The sequence below is a fragment of the Hypomesus transpacificus genome, chromosome 10, assembly GCF_021917145.1.
Source record: "Hypomesus transpacificus isolate Combined female chromosome 10, fHypTra1, whole genome shotgun sequence".
NCBI lineage: Eukaryota > Metazoa > Chordata > Actinopteri > Osmeriformes > Osmeridae > Hypomesus > Hypomesus transpacificus.
In genome coordinates, this window is record NC_061069.1 from 1,482,195 (window position 1) to 1,505,544 (window position 23,350).

The window sequence follows — 23,350 nt, forward strand, 5'->3', positions numbered from 1 at the left end:
CGACAAATGCCTTGATTGCATCTCTGTTCCTCTTTCAAAATTAATGCGCTGTCGATGTCTTCTAAAACAGGCTCGATGGCAGAATCATAACATCCCAGATCTCCAGCGGTAGCCATGTTTGTTCAAAACAAATTCAACTTAAGCGCTCTTTTGCGTCGTGGGTGATTACGTTACTGTTGATCATCTGTCCATCATCGTATAAAGCCCGCCCTGGCAATTTCATTGGTTTGCCCAGATTCTGGTTTTCTGTAGTTGGTCCCCAATACGAGACCCTCCAGACCCAACTTCCCGACCAAATTTTTTGGGGGCGGGGAGAAGTTGGGCTGCTAGCTGGCAGCTAGTAAATTCCTATTTCCCCCTATAAATGGCTTTGAATTGAAGCATCTACTAAATTATGACATTGTTAAAAAGATGCAGGTAAGCCCATAACCATACAAGCCCCTCTTCAAATCAAATAAACTAATCTAGGGCTCTCACGCATTTCAACAATTTTCACGCAACACCTTGTATTTCTCACGCATTTCAACAATTTATTTAGAAGGGATAACTTGTCAGCTAGGCCTATATACAATTGATGGACAAGTTGCAGATTTCTGCCGAGTTGATAGTTGTCTCGAATTGCACAGTTATAAGCCATCAAATTAGAAATAATACCAGCAAACTTTTGATCAAACTTGAGAGCGCTGCAAAGGGTGGAGTTGAGAGTTTAAGTTTGGGTCTTCATGCTGCCACGCATCTCGTTGTTATGATCAGTGACCTATGCACTTTTGTACAGCTCTCTCTTGGAAGTCGATTGGATATAAGCGTCTGCTAAATGCATTAAAAAAATCAAAAACTTGGGGTTGCAGTATTTTTTATTGCCACCCCTTAGATCCGCCACTGCTGCCACGTTCTTTTTTGGCTGTTGAGATGCTCCCACATAATGGGACCGTGCTATTGAAGCCTATAACCAGCTGGCTAGCAACTCAAAAGTGATATAAACTTGTAATAAGTAGGCCTATATGATCCCTTGGATCGTAATATCGCTATCCCTGTAATCTCGACCAATGTCAGCAGTCAATTAAGCATGGTTAGTGTCTGTATTCAATTGATTAATTACTGTGCAGGAAAAACTGCACTCTGAAGCTACAGATGTACAGCAGGTTGGTGATGGATAAGCATCAGGGGTTCAGGTGAGAAGTTGAATTGTCCATTTTGGGAAAGATTGCATTAAATTGCTGTTTTTTAAGGGATGTTTACACAATGTTACCCATGAATGTTATCGTTCACACTTATACTTGGTAGGTAATAAAAAGGTGCTATGAATTGGGATGCCCAAATATAGGCCTAATTCATTTATTTTACTGGGGGGGGGGGGGGGTGAGTCCCTACCAAAGCTGAGACCACACGCCCTTGGAGCAGACCACCACATCGTAATCCATGACTTCCTCCCTATAGGCTCCATCGCTGTTGTGACCGGTTGTGCTTCTTGATTGACGCAAGATCTCTGATCACGGCTTGTACCGCCAACATCTTCAACAAGCCCAGTACACTTACACAAATGTTTGTAGTGAAAATATGGTGCTACTAGTCTGTGTTTGTGTTTAGATGATGCACACTCCTGAACAAAAGGTGGCGATAATGCACCAATAAGCTGAATGCCAGCTACCATAAACCAAGAAGAAGAAAAAGAAAGATGGCGCTACCCGGCACAGTACTCGTGCAATTTAGAGCGTTGTGCAACCTTGGGCAATGTTTTTATTCCCAAGGCAAAATTGGATTAAATGTTAGCAGTAGTGTTAGGTGGTACAAGACAAAAGCTCGTACCTTTCAGGACTCAGAAACGCCAGCAGAGCCAACTAAACAGGGTGAGCTACAATGAGTCACATAACTGCCTAGATGATGAGCCAGGTGACCATCACAACTGCGTGTAACCTCAAGGACAAACCAAATTAATATGCCTCGTAATAATTGTAGTGTTGATGAGTGTAAAGTTAGTATTTACCATTTACCGTAATACCTGCGAATTACAATACGTCCCATTTTACTCCGATTCTCATGTTTCACATGTTTCATGTGTTCTCATTCGTGTCCAACCAGGTAACCCCAAACTCTTGAAGGAGTTTCCTGAGCCGAAAGGCTTGCTGAACAATGCTATTTCCCGTTCACTTGGAGTGTCAGACCTCTCTAATCTCATACAGTACCACTGCACAGAAAATGGAGATGTCAAGGTCAGTATTCATGTAAACGAATCAGTTCACCATGAGGTCATTTCTCCAAGTCCATCACATTCATGGTTAAAAATGTCTGGTTTGATTTCAGAAAGCCACTGTCACGGTCTTATGGCCCACCAAAATTGAGGTGGAGGGCTTTGCATCCAGGAGACTTGATGCTGAACGCTTTGCTGCTGCAGCTGCCTGCCAGAAGCTGAAGGTAAACAAGACACCTGGTGGCTCTTGGGATTGAATGAATTGTTCCTGACCGTTTTTAGATAAGGATTCGCCTCAGGCTTCACAGCACTCTATTGTAACTTCTTCTCTAATGACTTTTTATCTCCTTGCCCCCTCGCTCTTTCTCCCCCCCCCCCCCCCCCCCCCCCCCCCCCCCACACACACATACAACCACACAACCAGGAGTTGGGGGTGCTTGGTCCAGATAACCAGCTGCCCAGAAAGGGAGCCGGCCGGGGCTGGGGAACCCAGCCGTCGGCCTTGTTTGATGCAGAGGAGGATCCTGTCCCAGATCAGGTCCACATGTCTGGAGTCTCCCAGACTCAACCCACACAACCGCAACTACTAACGAGGTATTAAGGATATCACTGGAAAAGAATCGTTTTAGGATGGGGGTTCAAATCTGTGTTGACTATTTTGTTGTCAATGCGTTTTGGCGTCAACAGGTCAACTGACGAGGACACCAGTTTGTATAAGGCTCTCTCAATGTTTCCCCAACCGAAGGCTCTCCTGGCCAGGGTCATCCAGGTGGCCACGTCCTCCAACTCTTTTAGGGTGGGTATTTCTCTCTCCTTTGTCCACACAAGCAAGCACACAGACTGACTGTTTCATTCATCACTGCAGGACCCAATCATTAACTTCACTTCCTTGTCCCCGCCCTGGCGGGTTAAACCCTTTTGGCTACAGGAGCTGGTTCAGTACAAGACAACCGGAGGGAAGACGAAGAGATGTGAGCTGACCGTCCGGTGGCCGGAGAACCTCACCTTTGTGGCCTCGGCGGGCCGCAGAGTGGAGGCCGAGAAGAGGGCATCCGCGCTGGCCTGTCTCAAACTGAAGGTGAGGACCGGCCAGTTCCAGGGGTCCCGTGTCTCAAACGGGCCCTCCCCCTGACGGCAACTCTTATACCTGTGTAGGAGATGGAGCTTCTGGACCAGGAAAACAACCCTCTGACCCACGCCAGATACCACAAGGAGCAGGTGCGCGAGGCGGGGGTGAAGGACCGGCGGCCCTACCCCCTGGAGATCCCCGAGTACTTGCAGGACAGGATGAGGGAATACCTGGCCGAGGTCAGTTCACCCGCTTCTCTCCTCTCTTTAACATGCCGTAGTCTGCCTGGCTGTACCCACAGTACCCAGACAGCTTAGCCATGCTTATTGTGCCCCGCGTTGTGAACGGCAGTACCCGGTGGCGTTGGAGGTGAAGCGGCTGTGGGAGGATGAGGAGGAGAGGGCCCAGCGGAGGCTGAACCAGCAGGACCGAGAGGAGGAGGACGACCTGGTGACGGACGCCATCACGGGCAGGCCTCACCGGCCTCTCTCCGCGTCCGAGGCGGAGGAACTGTCCGTCGACCTCCAGGAGCAGTGGGAGAGGGCCAGCCCCCGGCCGGGGGTGGAGCTCCCGGTCGACGCCCACCGGGAGAGGGTGCTGTCGGAGGTGGAGGCCTCCAGGGTGGTGGTGATCGCCGGGGAGACGGGCTGCGGCAAGACCACGCGCGTCCCCCGCTTCCTGCTGGAGGGGCGCGTGCGCGGGGGCCAGGGGGCCGACTGCAACATCCTGGTGACCCAGCCCCGCAGGATCAGCGCCGTGTCCGTGGCCCAGCGGGTGGCCCAGGAGATGGGGCCCGCCCTCAAGCACTCTGTGGGCTACCAGGTGAGTCTGGGGGATTGTGGGTAAAGCCCGGGGGATCGGGTCACCGCGGGGGGTCTTTCTCGAACGGCACTTTACTCACCCCCTCCCCTCCCCCCAGGTGCGCCTGGAGAGCCGACCCCCGGAGCACAGCGGGGGGGCCCTGCTGTTCCTGACGGTGGGGGTGCTGCTTAGGAAGCTGCAGGGCAACGCGTCCCTGCGGGGGGTCAGCCACGTGGTGGTGGACGAGGTCCACGAGCGGGACGTCAACACGGACCTGCTGCTGGCCCTGCTGCGCTCGGCCCTCCAGGACAACCCTCGCCTGCGGCTGGTGCTGATGAGCGCCACCGGGGACAACGTGAGGCTGGCCCAGTACTTTGGAGGCTGCCCGGTGGTCAAAGTTCCTGGTTTCATGCACCCGGTCCAGGACCGCTACCTGGAGGAGGTGCTGGAGGAGCTGGGGCGGCCCCCGCCGCGCCCGGTCAGGGCAAACCCTGAAGGACGGGTGAGTAAGGAGGGGACTCGAATGACTGGACTTGACTAAGACATGCGTTTCATCCAGATGGTCTGTGTGCTTTTGAAAAGCTGGCAAATGTGCCGTTTTTATAGTTTGGTGAGACAGCGTCGTCGTCTTGTTTGTGTGTTTGTGTTGTTCGTTCAGGAGCCAAAAGACGACGCCACGCCCAACCTGGACCTGGTAACTCACGTGATCGAGCACATCCACAGGCACGGGGAGCCAGGTGAGGCAACGTCTCGACGCCACTTCCCCTGCTTCGTCTCCCCCCCCTCCCCCCTAATCTCCCCCTCACCCCCCCCCCCCCCCGCTCTGCTCGTGTCCTCCCCCAGGGGCTGTGCTGTGTTTCCTGCCCGGCTGGCAGGACATCAAGGCCGTCCAGGAGCGTCTGGAGGAGAGGCCGGCCTTCCGCTCGGCCTCCCATGCCATCCTACCACGTAAGAAGGCTGTCCCACCACCGTGTCCCTTCTCCAGCTCACCTGATTCAAACGAGCGCTCGTTATCAGGCTTCCACTGTTTCTTTTCTCCAGCTCACCTGATTCAAACGAGCGCTCGTTATCAGGCTTCCACTGTTTCTTTTCTCCAGCTCACCTGATTCAAACGAGCGCTCGTTATCAGGCTTCCACTGTTTCTTTTCTCCAGCTCACCTGATTCAAACGAGCGCTCGTTATCAGGCTTCTACAGAGCTCGATAACAAACGTGTTCATTTGAGTCCGTCGTGTTGGAGCAGGGAAACGTGGAAAACACGTGGGGGTCCTGAGGGGCCGGGATTGAACACCCTTGGTCTAGACGTCTAGACTACGTGAGCGCTCGCTAGGTCTGAGCCGTCCTCCTCCTCCTCTGCCCAGTACATTCCAGTATGTCCGTGGCCGACCAGCAGGCGGTGTTCCAGCGCCCCCCGGAGGGCCGGAGGAAGATAGTCCTGGCCACCAACATCGCCGAGACCTCCATCACCATCGATGACATCGTCCATGTGGTGGACTCGGGCTCCCACAAGGAGCAGAACTACGACCCGCGGACCAAGGTGGGTCACCTCTGCGCCCCCTGGAAGATCGATTGTTGGGTGCCACTTCTGCCTTTTTTAACTATGTTTACGGTGACCATATAGAGAGACTGGAGATGCAGGGGAGAAATGGGAGGCCATGACAGAAAACAAAAACAAAGCTTTATTCAAACCCAGCAATAAGCCCTCAGCCAGTTTGGTACGTGCACTAACCCAGTGAGCCACCGGGGGCGCCGCTTGTTCCCTGTGTAATGTCTGTGGTCCGTGCAGGTGTCTTGTCTGGACACGGTGTGGGTCTCCCGCTCCAACATCACCCAGCGCAGAGGGAGGGCCGGACGCTGCCAGCCCGGACACTCCTACCACCTGTTCCCTAAGGCCCGGCTGGAGACCATGAGCCACTTCCCCGTGCCAGAGATCCTCCGCACCCCTCTGGAGAGCCTGGTGGTACAGGCCAAGATCCACAGCCCTCATCTCACGGTGGGTGGTGAGGACCGGGGCGGGGGAAATCCTCTGATATAGGGGTGTAAAGAGATTCTTTTTGTTGCCCCCTACCTACCTCATGTTGAGATATTGTGCTGGTGTGTTTTGTGCAGGCGGTAGATTTCTTGTCCCAGGTGTTGGACAGCCCAGAGGAACAAGCGGTGATTGATGCAGTCCGCAACCTGCAGGAAATCGGTGAGAGAAAAAAACATTTGTGTTGAAAAATAAACACATTTTCATCCAGGATAGCAGGTTTCCGATCATGTTTCAAAGGGAACGTCTGATATCCGCGGTTGTCTCGATCGCTGTCCTGCACGCTCGGATTATCTGCCATGACTCCGGTTCAATCCACCCTCTCTCCAGGAGTGCTGGACACCAGCGAGGCCCTGACCCCTCTGGGGGAGCGCGTGGCCTGCATGTCCTGTGACCCGCGGCTGGGCAAGGTGCTGGTGCTGGCGGCCGTGTTCCGCTGCGTGCTGCCCCTGCTGTCCGTGGCAGCCTGCCTGACCAGAGACCCCTTCCACAACAGCATGCAGAACCGAGCCCTCGTCTCCAAGGTACCCCTCCCCCCCCCCCCCCCCCCCCCCTCCCTCCCACCCCTCGAAACACCAGCCTACTCCCCTCGAATGGCTCTCTGTGTCGATGTTCCACAGATGAGTTCATATCCTTTCAAGGAAAATGTGCTGGAACGTATTGTATTCCGAGGTGAGAGAATGTGGCGAGTGACGGCGTGCCGTGTCCCTGTGTTGTGTCCAGTCTAAGAAGGCTCTGAGTGGCTCCAGCCACAGTGACTACCTGGCCCTGAGCAGAGCCGTGGCGGGCTGGAAGAGGGTGCTCCGTGAAGGGGGCCGCGAGGACAAGCAGGACTACCTGTACCAGCACACGCTGTCCGGAAGCAGCCTGCGCTTCATCAACGGTGGGACACGACACACACACACTGTCACATGACACACACTGTCATACGTCACACGACACACACGCACACACACTGTCGCACGACACACGCGCACACACACTGTCGCCCGACACACACACACACACTGTGACACGACGCACACACTGTCACACAATACACACACACTGTCGCACGACACACACACACACTGTCACACGACACACACTGTCACACGACACACACACTGTCGCACGACACACACACACAGACTGTCGCAGCCCAACGTTGAGACAACTTTAGCGATCCCAATAAAGGCGATGCATTCGCAGCCTACCCAGTCCATACACACAACTGAAAAACTCACTGGCAAGGAGTTATCAGTATACCATGGCCTATATATTCAAATCAGTGACAAAAACCTTTTATATACGGTAACCAAGTTTACAAAAGAATGAAGAACGGTCCTGTCAAATGACAGCTGTCTGTCATATCGGAGCCTCACAGCGGCTTCCACACGCAGGTCCGGTGTCTGTGTTTCCTGGTGCTGAGTGTCTGTGTGTCCTGGTGCTGAGTGTCTGTGTTTCCCTGGTGCTGAGTGTCTGTGTTTCCCTGGTGCTGAGTGTCTGTGTTTCCCTGGTGCTGAGTGTCTGTGTTTCCCTGGTGCTGAGTGTCTGTGTTTCCCTGGTGCTGAGTGTCTGTGTTTCCCTGGTGCTGAGTGTCTGTGTTTCCCTGGTGCTGAGTGTCTGTGTTTCCTGGTGCTGAGTGTCTGTGTGTCCTGGTGCTGAGTGTCTGTGTTTCCCTGGTGCTGAGTGTCTGTGTTTCCCTGGTGCTGAGTGTCTGTGTTTCCTGGTGCTGAGTGTCTGTGTGTCCTGGTGCTGAGTGTCTGTGTTTCCCTGGTGCTGAGTGTCTGTGTTTCCCTGGTGCTGAGTGTCTGTGTTTCCCTGGTGCTGAGTGTCTGTGTTTCCTGGTGCTGAGTGTCTGTGTTTCCTGGTGCTGAGTGTCTGTGTGTCCTGGTGCTGAGTGTCTGTGTTTCCCTGGTGCTGAGTGTCTGTGTTTCCCTGGTGCTGAGTGTCTGTGTTTCCCTGGTGCTGAGTGTCTGTGTTTCCCTGGTGCTGAGTGTCTGTGTTTCCCTGGTGCTGAGTGTCTGTGTTTCCCTGGTGCTGAGTGTCTGTGTTTCCCTGGTGCTGAGTGTCTGTGTGTCCTGGTGCTGAGTGTCTGTGTTTCCCTGGTGCTGAGTGTCTGTGTGTCCTGGTGCTGAGTGTCTGTGTTTCCCTGGTGCTGAGTGTCTGTGTGTCCTGGTGCTGAGTGTCTGTGTTTCCCTGGTGCTGAGTGTCTGTGTTTCCTGGTGCTGAGTGTCTGTGTGTCCTGGTGCTGAGTGTCTGTGTGTCCTGGTGCTGAGTGTCTGTGTGTCCTGGTGCTGAGTGTCTGTGTTTCCCTGGTGCTGAGTGTCTGTGTTTCCCTGGTGCTGAGTGTCTGTGTTTCCTGGTGCTGAGTGTCTGTGTTTCCCTGGTGCTGAGTGTCTGTGTTTCCTGGTGCTGAGTGTCTGTGTTTCCTGGTGCTGAGTGTCTGTGTTTCCCTGGTGCTGAGTGTCTGTGTTTCCCTGGTGCTGAGTGTCTGTGTTTCCCTGGTGCTGAGTGTCTGTGTTTCCTGGTGCTGAGTGTCTGTGTTTCCTGGTGCTGAGTGTCTGTGTTTCCTGGTGCTGAGTGTCTGTGTGTCCTGGTGCTGAGTGTCTGTGTTTCCCTGGTGCTGAGTGTCTGTGTTTCCCTGGTGCTGAGTGTCTGTGTTTCCTGGTGCTGAGTGTCTGTGTTTCCTGGTGCTGAGTGTCTGTGTGTCCTGGTGCTGAGTGTCTGTGTGTCCTGGTGCTGAGTGTCTGTGTTTCCTGGTGCTGAGTGTCTGTGTTTCCCTGGTGCTGAGTGTCTGTGTTTCCCTGGTGCTGAGTGTCTGTGTTTCCTGGTGCTGAGTGTCTGTGTTTTCTGTTGCTGAGTGTCTGTGTGTCCTGGTGCTGAGTGTCTGTGTGTCCTGGTGCTGAGTGTCTGTGTTTCCCTGGTGCTGAGTGTCTGTGTTTCCCTGGTGCTGAGTGTCTGTGTTTCCTGGTGCTGAGTGTCTGTGTGTCCTGGTGCTGAGTGTCTGTGTGTCCTGGTGCTGAGTGTCTGTGCTGACCCAGCCGTGTGCCGTGCCCCGTCCTCAGGCCTGACGTCCCAGTTCAGTGAGAACCTGTACGAGGCCCAGATGGTGTCGGCCTCCCCCGACTGCCAGCGGCCCTTCTCCCTCTACAACCAGCACAGCCAGCAGGAGGAGCTCGTCAAGGCCGTGCTGCTGGCTGGCCTCTACCCCAACCTCATCCAGGTGCCACACACACAGCGCGCACACCAGTCCGTACCTAGGATGTACACACCGTGTAAACCCTGCACGCTGTCCAGGGGCTGTTTTTGTGTTTGTGTGTGTCTGTCACGGTCACTAACCCTCCTCCAACGGTTTGTGTCCCAGCTGAAGAGGGGCCTGGTGACCAAAGGAGGGCGCTTCAGGCCCAACAACCTGGGCTACCGCACGCAGAGCGGCCCTGTGCATCTCCACCGCTCCTCGGTCAACAGGTGTGTATGTGTGTCCCTCCCTCGCTCGCGATATTGGGTAGTACTTGGCTGCACAAAGCTTTAGAGGGACAATGCTGTGGGCCAATCAGCACGTGCGTGTGTTGACGAGCTCCCGCCCGTGTCCCCCAGGGGGAGGGAGGACCTGCCGAGTCGCTGGCTCACCTTCTTCACCGCCGTCAAGTCCAGCGGCCAGGTGTTCATGCGCGACTCCTCCTCCGTGCACCCGCTGGCCCTGCTGCTGTTCACCGACTGTGACATCACCGAGCGAGGTAGGACACACGCACACGCACACACACAAACACACACACACACCGACCGAAACGAGACTTGTTCAAATTCCCCCCCTTGGAGGATCCATACTGAACAAGTCTGCGTTCAGAAACCACATTTCCATCATGCCCCCCAAAACAAAGCAGGCCGCTTCAACTAACCTGTCCTCCCCTTGCCCCTTCCTCTCCCCTTGCCCCTTCCTCTCCCCTTCCCCCTTCCTCTCCTCTTCTCCCCCCTCCCCTCTCTGTCCCAGTGCTAGGGGACCGGGTGGAGGTGTCCTTCCCGGGCCACTCCCTGTTTCGCTGCGAGCTGGCCACCCACACGTGGGAGCTGCTGTGGGAGCTCCGCACCTCCATCCAGACCATGGTGCAGCGCAGCCTGAGGGCCCGGGGAGACGCCCACAGCCAGGGCCAGGACGGGGAGCTGCTGGCCCTGCTGGTGGAGCTGCTCCACAACACAGACTCTGACTCGCAGCAGGGCGACAGCGAAGTGGACTAGTGGCACTTTGAAAATACCCTTTTCTTTTTTGGGGGGGGACGGTGAAGTTCTGCTTCCAGCCTGCAGGGGGCCCTGTCTGCGTGTCATGGACATGGTCAACGGGATACAGAAGAATCAAGTCGACAGTAAAAAAACTAACAAAACAAGTAAGAAACAGTCGTGTGATTTGTAAGCTGGAACATGAGGGAGAGGGATTACAGAATGTTTGGATGGCTGCCTTGATTACTAAACTGTCTCCGTTCGTCGTGCATCGTGCTGTCATTGCTCCATCCGGCCTTGAAGGCTGTGCACCAGGTCAATGACAATTCTTGTAGACTTTGAAGCATGAAATAATGCAGGTGAGGAAATCCATTTGCTTTGAGTGGATTTTGGACTCGATATTTGCTTTCTTAAAAGCAATAGTTGACTCTGTTAATGAGTACGGTGAGATGGGAGGAGGTGAGATTGTGCATTACTTGACCAAGTGGACAAGAACCTCTTTCAATGAAGATGTCATGGTCAATGGACAAACAATATAATTTATTGTTACAAATGATTCATCGTATTTAAGTAATATATGAATGTCAAATACATTTTAAAACACTCATTGGTTTGTGTGTGGGATTCTTTCCGTAAAGCCAGAACTTAGAAACATGATGTGGATGTTACTGATTGATCAGAAGGTTCTAGTGTGACAAGGCGCTGGTGTGTGTCTGGTAGGTTGCTGCTTAGGAAAAGTCCTCCATGAAGCGCAGGTGGAACGCTGTCAGTCGTCTCAGGGCCTCCTCCGCCCTCTCCACTGATGTTGCCATGGATATCCTACAAGGACATGACACCGTTAAAAAACAAACAGGGACTTGCATCATTGATTTGCTGTTCAGAGGTCTATATGTACTTATATGTTATGTTATGCCAGGTGCTTGTCTTGTCTTAAGAATTTCAGTGCCCAGTCTAACCTTGTGTTGTTCTGTGTACCTGACAAATAAAAAAAACACTTGAAGGTTCTTTGGTCAGTCAATGAGACACTATTGTCATTTAGTGGATTGTCCAAAAACGATTCTAATTTAATATGATAACATTTTATATTTCCGTTATAATTCTATGTCAGGCATTAGGTTTTGGGGCTATCTTGTTGTTATGTTCAGTGACCTATGCACTTTGTAAAGCTCTCTCTTGGAAGTCGCTTTGGATAAAAGCGTCTGCTAAATGAACACATGTAAATGTAGGTAGGGATGGATCCTGGTTTGGGTGGGTCAGTGAAGACAGTCGATGGTTGTACTGGATGTAAAGACTGACTGGTGACAGGAAGAGAGAGCGAGCTACCTCAGATGGTGTGTCCCCTCCATCTGCCCATGCTCACACCCCGGTGCCACACACAGCCCCTCCTCCTCCAGCAGCCTGGAGCAGTACAGCAGGTCGGGCTCCAGGCCAGCCTCCTAAACGGTCAACACAACCACACAACAGAAGAACTACTCCCCATTCAACTCCCCTCTGCTCAGCTGTTAAAATAGTCCACCGTCTAACAGGGAAGGTCCTGTGTGTAAGGATGTGACGTTTGTCTGTTGTCTGACCTGGGCCTGTTGGACTGCTCTGGGCGGGAGGTGCAGTCTGGGGAAGACGAAGGCTCCTCCCTCCACTGCCTGACAGCTGACCCCTGGAAGGCTGTTGAGGACCTCCAGGGCCCGGCCCACGTTCTGGACCAGCATGGCCCGGATGGCCTGGGTCTCCTGCAGGGGAGGAAAAAGAGTCCCCGAAATAGCACCCGCTTCCAATAAACTAGCGGGAGATGCATTGCTAGCTATGAAAACAAGACGGGAAAAACGATCGTTGCTTTCTGGAGGGGATGTCCCGGGATGGACAGATGATGCAGCCCACCTGGGTGTAGATGGGGTACGAGGGCTCCCCCGGCCTTGGAGGTTGAGCCATCAGTTCCAGGGCCAACTGGCCAGACACAGGCGCCCCAGCATCGGTGGAGAACAGGGTGTGGACATAGTCTATGATGCTGGGGTCCAGGTTTACCAGCTCCACATAGCCTCCTCGCAGACCTGCCCTGGGGGAATGACAGACAGTTGGATACAAGTTCTTGTGCAGTAGTGCCGGTTACAAATGATTGTAGCGGTGCTCTGGAGCCATGAAACTCACTCTCCCATGAAGCCTTTGGATGCTGAGTGGAGGGAGGCCAGTTCCACTGTGTGAGAGAAGGGGGGGCCCATCTCTGCCAGGACTCTCTTATAGGAAACAAACGTTTGACCTTTCCCAAACGTCATGTCTTGATACACCTGAAGACAAAAGTGAAAACGTTTGTCAGGCTTCATTGGTGAGGCTTCTATCAGGTCACTTTCAACCCCACACCCTCCATCACCTCATCAGCCATCAGGAAGAGCTTCTTCTCTGCAGCGAACCGGATGACTTCTTCAATAGACTTCCTGCTCTGGACATGACCTAGCGAAACATCCATTTGTACATTTGTCACACGATTCAATAAGCGAGTTAAGGAAATGGAATGGAAGAGAGGTGAAACAGTGATCAACAGGACCAGAAACGGGTCGACTCCTCACCGGTGGGGTTTCCTGGGTTGATGACGTAGAGCACGGTGGGCTTGCAGCTTCCCTCAGTGGCCCGCAGCGCTCTATGCAGCTCCTCGGTCTGCAGCACCCATCCTGGGCCCTCCCTGAGGTGGTAGGGCACGACGGCAGCCCCGAACGCCTCTAGGATCATGGTGACGCTTCGGTAGCCAGGGACTGGAGTCAGCACACCGGTCGGGGGCGAGCCTTCGCGGTGGACCAGCAGCTTGAGAACTTTCTAGAGCGGAGGAGCACAGGTGAATGGGAGTGGCCTTTCGCGATGATGATGGAGGAGGATTGGAGGAGGAGGGGGATGACGGCGGTTTGTACCATGATGGATCTCTGGGAGCCAGTGCTGATGTAGATGTTGTCGGGGTTGGACGGTACACCTCCATCTCTCTGACATATGAATCTTGCTACACTTTCCTGAACGTGACGCATGCCACTTGTGGCTGCGTATGAACCTATGGTTTAAAGACAGACAACAGAAGCGAAAGACGCCAACTGAACCAAAACAGGCTTTATACATGACCACACATCACACGAAACAGCCCTGAACCGTTAACCTCTCACCAGTGAACCTCCCCATGCCAGACTCTCTTACCCACACTCCCTCCCTCGCAAGCACCCAGCAGTGCCTGAGCCCTCTCTCTGACATCGATTGGAAGTTTGTCACTGTGGACCAGCTGTGGGTAATAGCAGGCTGCAAGAACCTGAAATACACAACAGACAGACAGGATATGGGACAGACAGACGAGCCAATGGCAACAGATGGAAACAAGCTTTATTAGAACGGCAGTCGGTAAGGACAGACAGCTGTACCTGTCGGACAAACGATAAAGGCCTCACTCCTCCTCCCTGAAGATCGCCCCAGAAGACGTCCATGAGGTTTTTATAAGGCTTCTTCACACCCTGGCGGAAACATGGAGGACAAACCATGTTGCGGTGGGTTTCCAGTGAAATACAGACGTCGGAACGGCAGAGTCAGAGGAGACTCACGTGTCGGAGCTCCTCTCTGAGTTGCTCCCCTCGCCTGACGAGCCTCTCCAGCTGCGAAGGCATGATTCTCCTCACGTTCTGATTGATCTCTCTCAAAAGAGTCATGACGCGAGGCTCTATCTTCTTTATGATCGTCTGCGGTCCAATACGTCTGGCCCCCCTCTCTTCTCTACAGCCTGCCTCTGTGATGCTCCCTGACAGGGTCGTCTATGGGGCTCCCAGCTGTATTTCTGAGGAAAGAGAGAGCGAGTCACAGATTCTCTCCTCACCGGTTTGTGACTGACTTCGTTTTCTAGGTATTCAGTTAGTCACAGGTACTTAGAGGGGACGTTTGTCATCAAGGACGTTGAGCTGAATTGAGTGTTTTTGGTGAGTAAATGAACACACCTTGAAAGACACACATTAACACGTAGTTGACATATCTCAGGCAGTGAGGTTTAGACTTGAAGCTCACTCACTCACTCGAGAAATGTAGGATGTCACAACATTCATTGATTTCTACATTAACTGATCACGTATTAGGACTAGACCTGCCTAATAGGTATAAAGCAGCTGAAAAATCCTGCATGTATGTATAGTAAAACAAATGTAGTAAAGTTGTAGTAAATCAATATCAACTATTTGTTTTGTAAATTATTGTATAGCAAATATTTTTTGCAAACGGAAAAAGTTTATCAGTAATTGTCTCAATTTGGTGGGTATTGGGAGATCTTGAAATTCAACAGCAGCTGGGTATGTTGGCTACTCCGTGACCCAGTTACCCAGACATGCCTAGTCCTAGACCAAAATCTTTTTCAATGGAGATCTTCAATAAATTGTTCTCTTAATTTAGCACTAGGCTAAATCCATGTGTGAGAAACTTGACCTCACAGTTGAAGCAGGTCTTTGCACGGACCGTTATGTTAATTGTTTAGCGGTAGAATCTTGAATCGGAGGTAAATAGAGGACGTACATTTCTACTTCCTGTTTTGATTTCCAGGTCGGTTTCGATTCTGGTTGTCAACAGGGCAGTTAGCGATCCTCCATTCTAGGCACCAGCTAACAACAATCTAGCTATGAAACTACATCTATTTACACACGGGTAGGCTGTAGAATTACTCTTTCTCAACGATCCGCTTTGACACCTGTCGTTCCGAGCGGTGTGTCACAGATGGCACTGAGCTCTGGTGGATGGGCTCCTACACCCGTGGCAGCCCCGTCCCAGGTTGCGCACGGTGGGCCTCCAATGGCTAGCTGCAATACCGTATTAATGTCGGTACGCGTGTCTGTTTGCCATTCGGGTATTCGGCCGCTGTGTCTCCCTGGAGCTGGTGATGAAGCTCTTCGTCTTCAGCTGAGCATGGACCCTAGCCGGGCTGGGGAGTTTAGGCTAGCTCTCCGAGACTCAAACAAAAGCGGCCGCAGTGTGGTAACAATTTTCTCCTTACCCGAGTTTTTTACGATTTTATAATTACATGGTGGAGTTAATTAGTCACATTTCCCTAGAAGTTGATCATGAATTTATTATCATCTGAAATAATAATATGTATGACCTGACGGAACAGTCGAACACCCTACTACTACTCTTAGCTTTGTGGCACATCCACATTTACTGTAGCAAAAATATATATATAATGTTTGTCTTGCATCATACTCAGATGTTGTCTTGTCAGTCACACTTGGAAAGTACCAGACTATATACTGGATAGATTCCTTTGTAAACGAATCCAAGTAACCTCATAAGTTTAGTGAAGAATACAATTGTCCACATACAAAGATAAACATGGCACCTTTCTTTTCCCCCCACAGTTCATAGCTGAGTTTGATCTGCGCTCTGTGCAGTATGAAATCAAGTCCCCTCGCTGTCATGAGATGCGTCTGGCCACGCCTCCACACGACTGCATCCGTTTCAACTTCCGCTGCGACAGAGAGGCTCAGGAATGGGCCACTGTGGCGATGTCATCACTCAGAGAAGCTCACAGAGGTCAGTGGGACAACACTCTCGCTGTCTGTCTCTCGTTCAGCCCCTCACCCCGCCACTTGTATCCCCAAATTCCTATCTGGTCTGAGAACACTAGCCTTGCTGTTAGAAACCGGGGTCTAAACCCTGGCTTTCTTTTTTGCAGTGGCAAACAGTTCCCCTCATCCTCTGAACGACAAGCCGCAGAAGCAGCAGCAGCAGCAGCAGAAGCACGCAGCCGCCGTAGAGCAGTGGAGTTCAGCCTCCTTACCCCTCACTGGTGAGGCCCTTCCTCCAGCCTGCCTGGCCCTGTCTTTGCTCCACAACCACAGAACATGCGGAGAACATTTCGATCTGTCTGCATCTCACTGTGACAACCTCCCCCCCCCCCCTCTCTCTCCTTGTCTTTTTCCCTCTCTCTCCCTCTGTCTCTCTGACAGAAGAACTGTGCTTAGAGCTGGCCCGGGCGATCGAGGCAGGCGACACCCAGGCCGCCTCCCAGCACGCGTCTTCCCTGGCCCGGCAGAAGCCTTCTCTGACCATCCAGCTGTCTGAGAAGAGCTACACTGACGGAGAGATCAGGTGAGGCGGCCGTCCGGGCCGGGGGGGGGGGGTCTGTCCGCAGCAGCCGCTGGCGTTCTAGCTAGCACGCGCTAACGAAGCCTCCCGTCTGTCTCCCAGCTTATCCGTGGCCGTGGAGGACGTTTCCTCTTCCTGTTGCGTGACGGTGAAAGTCTTCCCCCACATGACCGTCGCGGCACTCAAGCAGCAGGTGAGAGGGGGACTCAAATCTCTGCTTTTTTCCCAATTCCGTCTCCACGAGCACCCCACGAAGAAGAAGCAGAGCCGCCTCTCTTCCCGTCGGTCTGTGTAAAGAGAACGCTCTCTGTGACAGGTGTTCCTGGAGTACGGCTTTCACCCCCGGGTGCAGCGCTGGGTGATCGGCCAGTGCCTGTGCACCGAGCCCAGGTCGCTGGCCTCTTACGGGGTGCAGAAGGACGGCGACACGGCCTACCTCTACCTGGTCTCCGCTCGCCACAGCCGCCTCACCCGCCAGCTGTTCCAGCAGGACCAGGAGAGCGCCCTGCTGGCACCCCCTCCGCTCCCCAGCAACGGGCCCGCGTCCCAGGACTGGAGGGGCTACAGCACCCTGCCCTCCAGACTGAGCCACAGCAGCCAGGGTGGGGAGGGCCAGAGTGGGGACACTCTGACTGACTAACTCTGACTAACCTTCTGTTTCTGTGACTTTCCCCCCCCCCCACACCCCCATCCCCTGTTGTCTTTCTCACTTCCCACCTTGTTATCGTGTATATATAACCGTCCCATTGTGATTGGTCGTAGGGAGTGGAGGCGGGGCTGAGAGAGTGGGTGCGGCCGAGATCACGGACGCCCTCAACCTGAAGACGCTGCAGCTGAACGACAAGCCACCCAGTAAGAGTGGCAAAGCCCAGGTAAGGGCCGCTGGGGCTCCGACCAATCCCCTGTTCCCAGTCTGGAACGCTTCTGTTAGAGGACTTAGCCATGGATGCGAGAGTCATTCTACCCCTTCACCCCGCAGACGGAATGGGCCTGTCCCTCGTGCACCTTCATCAACAAGCCTTCTCGTCCAGGCTGTGAGATCTGTGCTACGGCCAGGCCCGACACGCGCAAGGCCCGCATCCAACAGGTAGGTCACCTGGACTGCAAGTCCGCATTGGTAAGTCCACCACCTGTATTTGTCCAGTGACTCAGCTTGAATTCCCGTGCTTCAGGAAAAGGGAAGGAAAGAGGACCAGGGAGAAGTGGCTGCGCCGAGTAGCTGACTGCCTGTCGCACAGACCGTCATTCCCCGAACAGAAGCCCGACACCCATACGCACACACTCTCGTCGTTTCCTCTCGCCCTCGAACGCTCAAAACTGGAGGCGGTGCTACCGCCTGGATGAGCCCGCAGAACTACTGACAATGTACTCACCCTTGGTGCAGCGACAGGCCTGCCGGCAGTCAGGTTGTCGCGACGCTGCAGACTCCTGCTGAGCTAGGGCTGGGGGTGTCAAGAGAACGCCTCAGTGTCTCTCTCTCTCTCTCTCTGAGGGTCACTCAGGCCTGTTCAATATTTATTCTAAAGGGGTGGGTCAGGGTTGGATGATGTGCGCTGTTGCTCAAGAAGCAGACTATCCCAATATTTATTTTAAACACAGAGGGGTCGATGCCTCACCTCTCTCCCCATCGTTTTAACACCAATGAAGATGAGAGGAAGTCATACGACCAGGCTGATGGACATTGACGTGCGAGGTGAGGTGAAGAAAGGAAAAAGGGCCAACGTGTTGTTCGGCACATCGAGAGGAACCTGCTTGCTTTTAGGGCATCGTCTGCAGAAGTTGACAGGGTTTTCAAAAGTGCTTTTATTTTTATAACATTGTATCGTGTATTCTCTGTATCAGAATGTCTAGAGTTATTGCTGTTCATTCGTTTGACCTATTTGCCATAAGTTACTCTGAACTGTGATTGTGATGGAATGATTTGTTTCGTCAGAACATAATACTGTAACCGGTGTTAACTGAATAAACACATGTTCATAAATTGGCTCTTGGCTTCCACATTATTTATGTAAATAAACGTGAAACTCCCAGTCAGTTGTCAGTTTTCAGATTTATTGGTTTGGCATATAAATGTGGTTGTGCACAGAGGGCTCACAAAGTTATCAAAACAAACGAATATAAAAACATTAAAAGCAACAGACGTTCGTACAGTGGATGAGTGGATACGTTCAACTCTTCTTCTCTAGAAGAAGCGTCAGACATCTTCTCTAGCGTCAGACATCACGCCTGTGGGGCCTGTACCCCCTCAAAATAAACAAACAAACAAACAAACAAACAAACAAACAAACTGACCATATAAATAAAAACCAGTGCCAGCATTTTCCCTCTGCTATCCAAACCCCCCACACCACCAAAAAAAAAAAAAACATTTAAATGCGCTCGAGCATTTAGCCTTTAACCTCGTCAACCCCATGAGTGTCTGCATACAAATCCAACCAAAGCATTCAACTCCTCCCCCTGTCCTCCTCAGCCAATCAGGTCATCTCCTCCCTCTCCCGGGAGGGGCCCAGTCCTCGGCCCAGCTCAGACACCCTGCAGCCGGAGAGCCCCCTCCCCACCTCCCCCTGGCCCCGGGTCTGGGATGGCTGTGGGTGAGGGGCAAGCTACTTCCAGAAGAGGATGTTCCAGAGCAGCAGCCAGCAGGGGTACACCAGCAGGGCCAGCAGAGGGTAGAGCAGCGAGCCGTACAGGGCGTGGTCCAGGATGCCCTGGGAGAGGACGGACAGGTAGAGCACCCAGCCCTCCAGCAGGGACACGGGCATCTCCTGCAGCTCCTGGAAGAGGAACACGCAGAACAGGAGGGTGCAGCCAGGGCTCAGGACCACCATGAGGAAGGCCGACAGAACCCTGGAGGGCGGACAGGGAAAGAAGGGCGGGGAGAGAGAGAGGGAGAAAGGGGGAGAGAGAGAGAGAGAGACCGACAAGGACTTTGAAAACAAACGACACCAAAGAGCGTGACTGAACGAGAAACTGCAACCAAACGGAACGGCGAGGGGCCCGCTGGCGTGTGCGAGAGGCTCACTTGGGCACGTGTGGGGTGATGAAGGCGGCCAGGGGCACCAGGGTGAGGGCCAGGATGAAGCCCAGGGAGAAGTTGATGAGGGCGGTGCAGCTGAGGAGCACCGCCAGGTACAGCACTGCCACCAGCTTCAGAACCCTCCAGCCCTGCTCCGTTCCCTCTCCCGACACCAGCCTGGAACACACGCACACAAACACACACACCACCGCAGCTCAGCGCCCTGTATGCTAGTGTGTCTGGGAGAGAAAGAGACCATGTGTGAAACGTGTGCGTGAGCTAATGAAGTGTGTGTGTGTGTGTGTGTGAAAGAGAGACCAGGTTAGATGTGGGTTCCTGTGCTTGCATGTGGATGGGCAAGTGAGATGTGTGTGTACCAGTGTATGTGTGTGAGATCAGGTGAGGTGTATGTGTGTGTGAAAACCAGGTGAGGGGTGTGTGTGTGTGTTTGTGAAACCAGGTGAGGTGTGTGTGTGCGTGTGTGTAACCAGGTGAGGGGTGTGTGTGTACCGGTGTGTGTTGTGTGGCAGGGCCAGGCCGGCTGTGTAGATGGCGATGGCTGTCAGGACCACCGCCTCAGTCTTGGACACGGGGAAGTGTTCCACCGCCGTGTCCTGAGACAGGATGGGCAGGGTGTAGAGGGCCACGCCCGTCATGTGACTGATCACCACCGGGGTCAGAATAGACAGAATCCCAGGGCTGGACGCCTGCGAGCCACGAGGAGAACGACAGGGGAGGAGGCGGCGGGGGGGGGGGGGGGTTAAGAGAGACAAGACAGACCAGGAGGGGAGAGGGGGGTCAAAGTTCAGATCTGATTCATCTCCGTGGGTCAGAGCTCCTTAGCAATGTCCCCCAGGGCAGGCGAACAGGAGGGGGGAGCGTGACTGACCTGCTCGGCCTCCACCTGCCCCTCCTCCGTCCTGGGGGCGGCGGCACCCAGCTGAACCCACAGGTCCAAGGCCTACACCGGGGGTTAAGGTCTACAAAGTACAGGGCTACGCACGGATGTCAGCAGCGCAACTAGGGGAACGTGCACACGCGCAAGCATCAAAGCAAACACGCAAACCACTCAAAACATCCAAACCCTCACAACACCCAAACACACACACACACTGTAGTTTGCCCGCGAGGCAGCCCGTGAGGCAGCCCGCGAGGCAGCCTTCAGTGGAGGTGCCGTGTGCTCCTCAGCTGCTGGTGCTAGGGGGAGGATACACGCAGGAGGAGGATGAGGGCCAGCAGGCCAAAGGCCGGCATGTAGTAGCCAATGGAGACGAAGCGAGAGAGGGAGGGCATCAGGTAGAAGAAGTAGGACTGGTGGAGACGCTCCAGGAGGTTGTTCAGCTTCCGGTACATTCCCTCCAGGAGCCTGAGGATGAGGACACACACAGACACACATCAGGAGACAGCCTTCCTGTGCATTGAGTGTAACCTACACGGAGATGGGTAGAGTCCAGTCATGTGAGCTCTGGGTCCTGACCTGCCTATGGTGGTGACGTCCGTCTTGTACTGCCGGAAGCTGTTGATGCCTCGCAGGGTGGCCGCCTCGATGTGGTAGCGCAGGAAGAGGCCGTGGTCCCCCCAGGGCCGCCCGCTGGCCTGCTTCAGCACCATCAGGCTCATGGTCTGGACGGCGTGGCTGTAGCCCGACGCCGTGTCCCAGTCGCTCCTCTGGAGCTGGGGGACGGGAGGCGAGGGTGAGCCACGGCCGACTGGGTTCAATTCCATCCGCCCGGGAGGGGGCCATTTTCCTGCTCTCTCCCTCCCTGCTCTCCTCTGTGTCGTGCAGAAGGGAAACGTCCACGCGGTCCTACCTTGCCCTGGATGGTGCAGAGCACGCCGATCTTCTGGCAGAAGGCGTGGAAGAGGTTGGCCAGGTCCAGGTTGGGCAGCTGCCCGTTCAGGCCCTCCAGGACCAGGTCCATGCTGGTGATCTCATCGCTGCTCAGCTCCAGCGACAGCGCCGCCTGGATGGACCCGCCCCGCCCCTGCAGAGGCGACCAATCCATACCTGAGGGACAGAGACGACGGAGGGGAGGGAGGGAGGGGGAGAGCGGGGGATTTGAAATCAACGCATTCTTTGGAAAAAGTAACAGGTGTGAGTGTGTGTGTGTGTGTGTGTGTGTGTGGGGGGGGGGGGGGGGCAGATGTCAGGCAGCCCTTACCGGTGGTGTTGGTGTGGTGGTATCCCTCCAGCCAAGCCTGCGTACCGATCAGGTCATGCTCGTTCACCAGGAAGATGATGTCCTTCGCCCAGAAGATCTGGCCTATTGACCAAACACCAACAGGCTCGACGTCGTAGAGCAACTAGGTGTCGAGGAGCGTGTACGTGTGTGGGCATGTGTGTATGTGTGTGTGTGTGTGTTGTACTCACTCCTGAAGTACTGGGCCAGGCCCAGCAGGAGCCCCACTGCCTGGTTGTTGCTGTTCCCGGGGGTGCAGGGGGCAGTCAGCACCAGGGCCTCGGTACGAGGCGCCCTGGGGGCCCGCAGGATGCCGTACACGTTGGTGCCACGCACCATCTGACCCACACAGGACACAGACAGAGGCCAAGGGACACTTTAGGGGGGGATACGCAGGTACCCGAACACTCGTGGACTACAAAGATGGCCGCTACGAGGTGCAGAGGGCTGTTCCTGGGTCCTATCGCTAACGTCGCCTCTTTGCGCACGCAGGCTCCACGTTTCTCCCACCGCACACTCACGTATCTCTCTTTGTTTTCGTCGGGGAAGGGCAAGGTGCGAGTGAAGCTCTGGGTGAACACCTCCAGCCCCTGAGCCTGCATGGTCTTCACCAGCCAGTCCACCGGCATCCCTCTACACACACACACACAGACGTCAGAGTCAGGACAGGTCTGCTAACACTGGCTGGGTTAAGAGTTTTGCTGGTAGAGCTGGCTTGTCTTACTCACCCTGCCTTCCTCTTGTGAGCGGCAAATTCTTTCCCCGTGGCTAGTGCCCTCTCCCCAGCTGGGAAGCGTTCCTCCACCATGGTAGAACCCATGGCGTTCTCCGACATGTAGGTCCGCAGCGTAAATGGCTCGAAGGCCAGCCCCATGAACCAAGCCACGCCCGCCATGTAACACACCACACTGAAAAGAGTGGCATGGGTTCAATTCATATTGATTCATGTAGTCGTATAATTTCACACACTGGCATATACCCGTTTTTGATGTTTAGGCAGTGTAACGTTTTAGTGAAAAGTGCATATACATTTTTTTTGCCCTAGGCAACATCCCAAGCATTCAACAACAGCCCCTTTTATGAATGACAATATGAGTTATTCACCAGATTGGTGCGTTGAGGCGGGTAAGGAGTTTGGTCAGGGCGCGCCTTCTGTTAGGGTCCGACAGAAGACCCATGGTCCAGTTCCAAGGGTTGTCTCAGGGCGGGACCCTGGCTAGGGCAAGGGGGACACAGTGTGGAACGAGGCTTTCTTAATACACTTGTACTAATGGTGAAAAAACGGAAGAGGATGGAATAGAATGGGCCACATTTGACAACACGAATTCACATACACACAAAAAAGACAATCACATTGATTTTAGAAAGTACGGTTGGCTAACGTGCAAGCTAACAAACTACCGCGCAAGCGAGCATCAACCCTAACGCAAGCGTCACATATCTGACAGCTTGTGAATGGTAACGGGTAAGATATGCTAATTAGATAAACGTTCATTCAGTTTTAGAAACAGAAATACAATTAGCCTACCTCGCTCACAGCAAAACCGGTAAACCACCAAGGGTTTTTGCAGGTGCAGCTGTTTTGCCGCTGGTCTATAATGTGGTTTCCGTGTTCCCTGTCGGAACCACAATACTGCGTACCAATTTCCGTAGAAGCAAAGATGATCAAAAACGAGATCTCGCTAATTAAATTACCGGCGGTCTGACACAAACAGCGATTTTGTACACCACACGTGAACTGTCGAAACGTTCATAATTTTGGATGCATGCTTAATATTCGGATTTAGG

The 23,350-nt window shown here is 53.7% G+C and overlaps 4 protein-coding genes across 7 annotated transcripts; 2 read left to right on the forward strand and 2 right to left on the reverse strand.

Annotated features, from left to right (window-relative positions):
- The first annotated feature begins 1,634 nt into the window (after positions 1 to 1,634).
- Positions 1,635 to 10,456, forward strand: dhx30 (DEAH (Asp-Glu-Ala-His) box helicase 30). The gene is made up of 20 exons (XM_047027823.1): positions 1,635 to 1,847; positions 2,080 to 2,210; positions 2,302 to 2,412; positions 2,613 to 2,782; positions 2,876 to 2,984; positions 3,117 to 3,266; positions 3,344 to 3,496; positions 3,609 to 4,079; positions 4,177 to 4,560; positions 4,717 to 4,795; positions 4,902 to 5,006; positions 5,418 to 5,593; positions 5,843 to 6,049; positions 6,166 to 6,247; positions 6,416 to 6,609; positions 6,809 to 6,968; positions 9,136 to 9,293; positions 9,435 to 9,538; positions 9,668 to 9,807; positions 10,062 to 10,456. Exons 1-20 carry the CDS (start codon positions 1,676 to 1,678, stop codon positions 10,304 to 10,306), a joined length of 3,501 nt encoding a protein of 1,166 aa, XP_046883779.1. The 5' UTR covers positions 1,635 to 1,675; the 3' UTR covers positions 10,307 to 10,456.
- Positions 10,457 to 10,513: 57 nt separating this feature from the next.
- On the reverse strand, positions 10,514 to 14,864 carry LOC124472788 (alanine aminotransferase 1-like). The gene is made up of 12 exons (XM_047027824.1): positions 14,801 to 14,864; positions 13,849 to 14,078; positions 13,672 to 13,761; positions 13,454 to 13,562; positions 13,180 to 13,313; positions 12,844 to 13,087; positions 12,648 to 12,727; positions 12,428 to 12,564; positions 12,161 to 12,335; positions 11,857 to 12,012; positions 11,609 to 11,721; positions 10,514 to 11,104 (listed from the first exon to the last, which is right to left on the reverse strand). The coding sequence occupies exons 2-12, from the start codon at positions 13,951 to 13,953 to the stop codon at positions 11,014 to 11,016; spliced, it is 1,434 nt and encodes a 477-aa protein (XP_046883780.1). The 5' UTR covers positions 13,954 to 14,078; positions 14,801 to 14,864; the 3' UTR covers positions 10,514 to 11,013.
- LOC124472789 (ranBP-type and C3HC4-type zinc finger-containing protein 1-like) lies at positions 14,827 to 18,350 on the forward strand. Of its 2 annotated transcripts, none has more exons than XM_047027826.1 (9): positions 14,827 to 15,256; positions 15,637 to 15,811; positions 15,954 to 16,067; positions 16,231 to 16,369; positions 16,469 to 16,559; positions 16,683 to 16,968; positions 17,129 to 17,238; positions 17,346 to 17,453; positions 17,539 to 18,350. In XM_047027826.1, exons 1-9 carry the CDS (start codon positions 14,999 to 15,001, stop codon positions 17,587 to 17,589), a joined length of 1,332 nt encoding a protein of 443 aa, XP_046883782.1. In that variant the 5' UTR covers positions 14,827 to 14,998; the 3' UTR covers positions 17,590 to 18,350. The 2 variants fall into 2 exon arrangements, with proteins under 2 accessions (XP_046883782.1, XP_046883781.1); XM_047027825.1 differs by having other exon boundaries at positions 14,828 to 15,256; positions 16,228 to 16,369.
- A 47-nt stretch (positions 18,351 to 18,397) lies between these two features.
- gpaa1 (glycosylphosphatidylinositol anchor attachment 1) lies at positions 18,398 to 23,324 on the reverse strand. Of its 3 annotated transcripts, none has more exons than XM_047028293.1 (13): positions 23,091 to 23,324; positions 22,667 to 22,774; positions 22,291 to 22,470; positions 22,084 to 22,195; positions 21,754 to 21,901; positions 21,545 to 21,646; positions 21,194 to 21,390; positions 20,860 to 21,056; positions 20,595 to 20,748; positions 20,272 to 20,343; positions 19,893 to 20,089; positions 19,389 to 19,559; positions 18,398 to 19,213 (listed from the first exon to the last, which is right to left on the reverse strand). In XM_047028293.1, exons 2-13 carry the CDS (start codon positions 22,738 to 22,740, stop codon positions 18,970 to 18,972), a joined length of 1,848 nt encoding a protein of 615 aa, XP_046884249.1. In that variant the 5' UTR covers positions 22,741 to 22,774; positions 23,091 to 23,324; the 3' UTR covers positions 18,398 to 18,969. The 3 variants fall into 3 exon arrangements, with proteins under 3 accessions (XP_046884249.1, XP_046884248.1, XP_046884250.1); XM_047028292.1 differs by having other exon boundaries at positions 22,667 to 22,778; XM_047028294.1 differs by having other exon boundaries at positions 22,667 to 22,829.
- Positions 23,325 to 23,350: the final 26 nt, after the last annotated feature.

Coding starts and splice junctions, on each gene's coding strand:
- dhx30 (XM_047027823.1), top strand. CDS start 1,676: ATGGCGCTACCCGGCACAGTACTCGTGCAATTTAGAGCGTTGTGCAAC. Junction 3,267..3,343: donor TGGCCTGTCTCAAACTGAAG/GTGAGGACCGGC, acceptor ATACCTGTGTAG/GAGATGGAGCTTCTGGACCA. Junction 4,080..4,176: donor AGCACTCTGTGGGCTACCAG/GTGAGTCTGGGG, acceptor CCCTCCCCCCAG/GTGCGCCTGGAGAGCCGACC.
- LOC124472788 (XM_047027824.1), bottom strand. CDS start 13,953: ATGACTCTTTTGAGAGAGATCAATCAGAACGTGAGGAGAATCATGCCT. Junction 12,728..12,843: donor CAACCCAGGAAACCCCACCG/GTGAGGAGTCGA, acceptor ATGTTTCGCTAG/GTCATGTCCAGAGCAGGAAG. Junction 11,105..11,608: donor GAGGGGACACACCATCTGAG/GTAGCTCGCTCT, acceptor ATGTCCTTGTAG/GATATCCATGGCAACATCAG.
- LOC124472789 (XM_047027825.1), top strand. CDS start 14,999: ATGGCACTGAGCTCTGGTGGATGGGCTCCTACACCCGTGGCAGCCCCG. Junction 16,068..16,227: donor AGCCTCCTTACCCCTCACTG/GTGAGGCCCTTC, acceptor TCTCTCTGACAG/AAGAACTGTGCTTAGAGCTG. Junction 16,560..16,682: donor TCGCGGCACTCAAGCAGCAG/GTGAGAGGGGGA, acceptor TCTCTGTGACAG/GTGTTCCTGGAGTACGGCTT.
- gpaa1 (XM_047028293.1), bottom strand. CDS start 22,740: ATGGGTCTTCTGTCGGACCCTAACAGAAGGCGCGCCCTGACCAAACTC. Junction 22,196..22,290: donor GCTCACAAGAGGAAGGCAGG/GTGAGTAAGACA, acceptor GTGTGTGTGTAG/AGGGATGCCGGTGGACTGGC. Junction 21,057..21,193: donor TCTGCACCATCCAGGGCAAG/GTAGGACCGCGT, acceptor CCCGTCCCCCAG/CTCCAGAGGAGCGACTGGGA.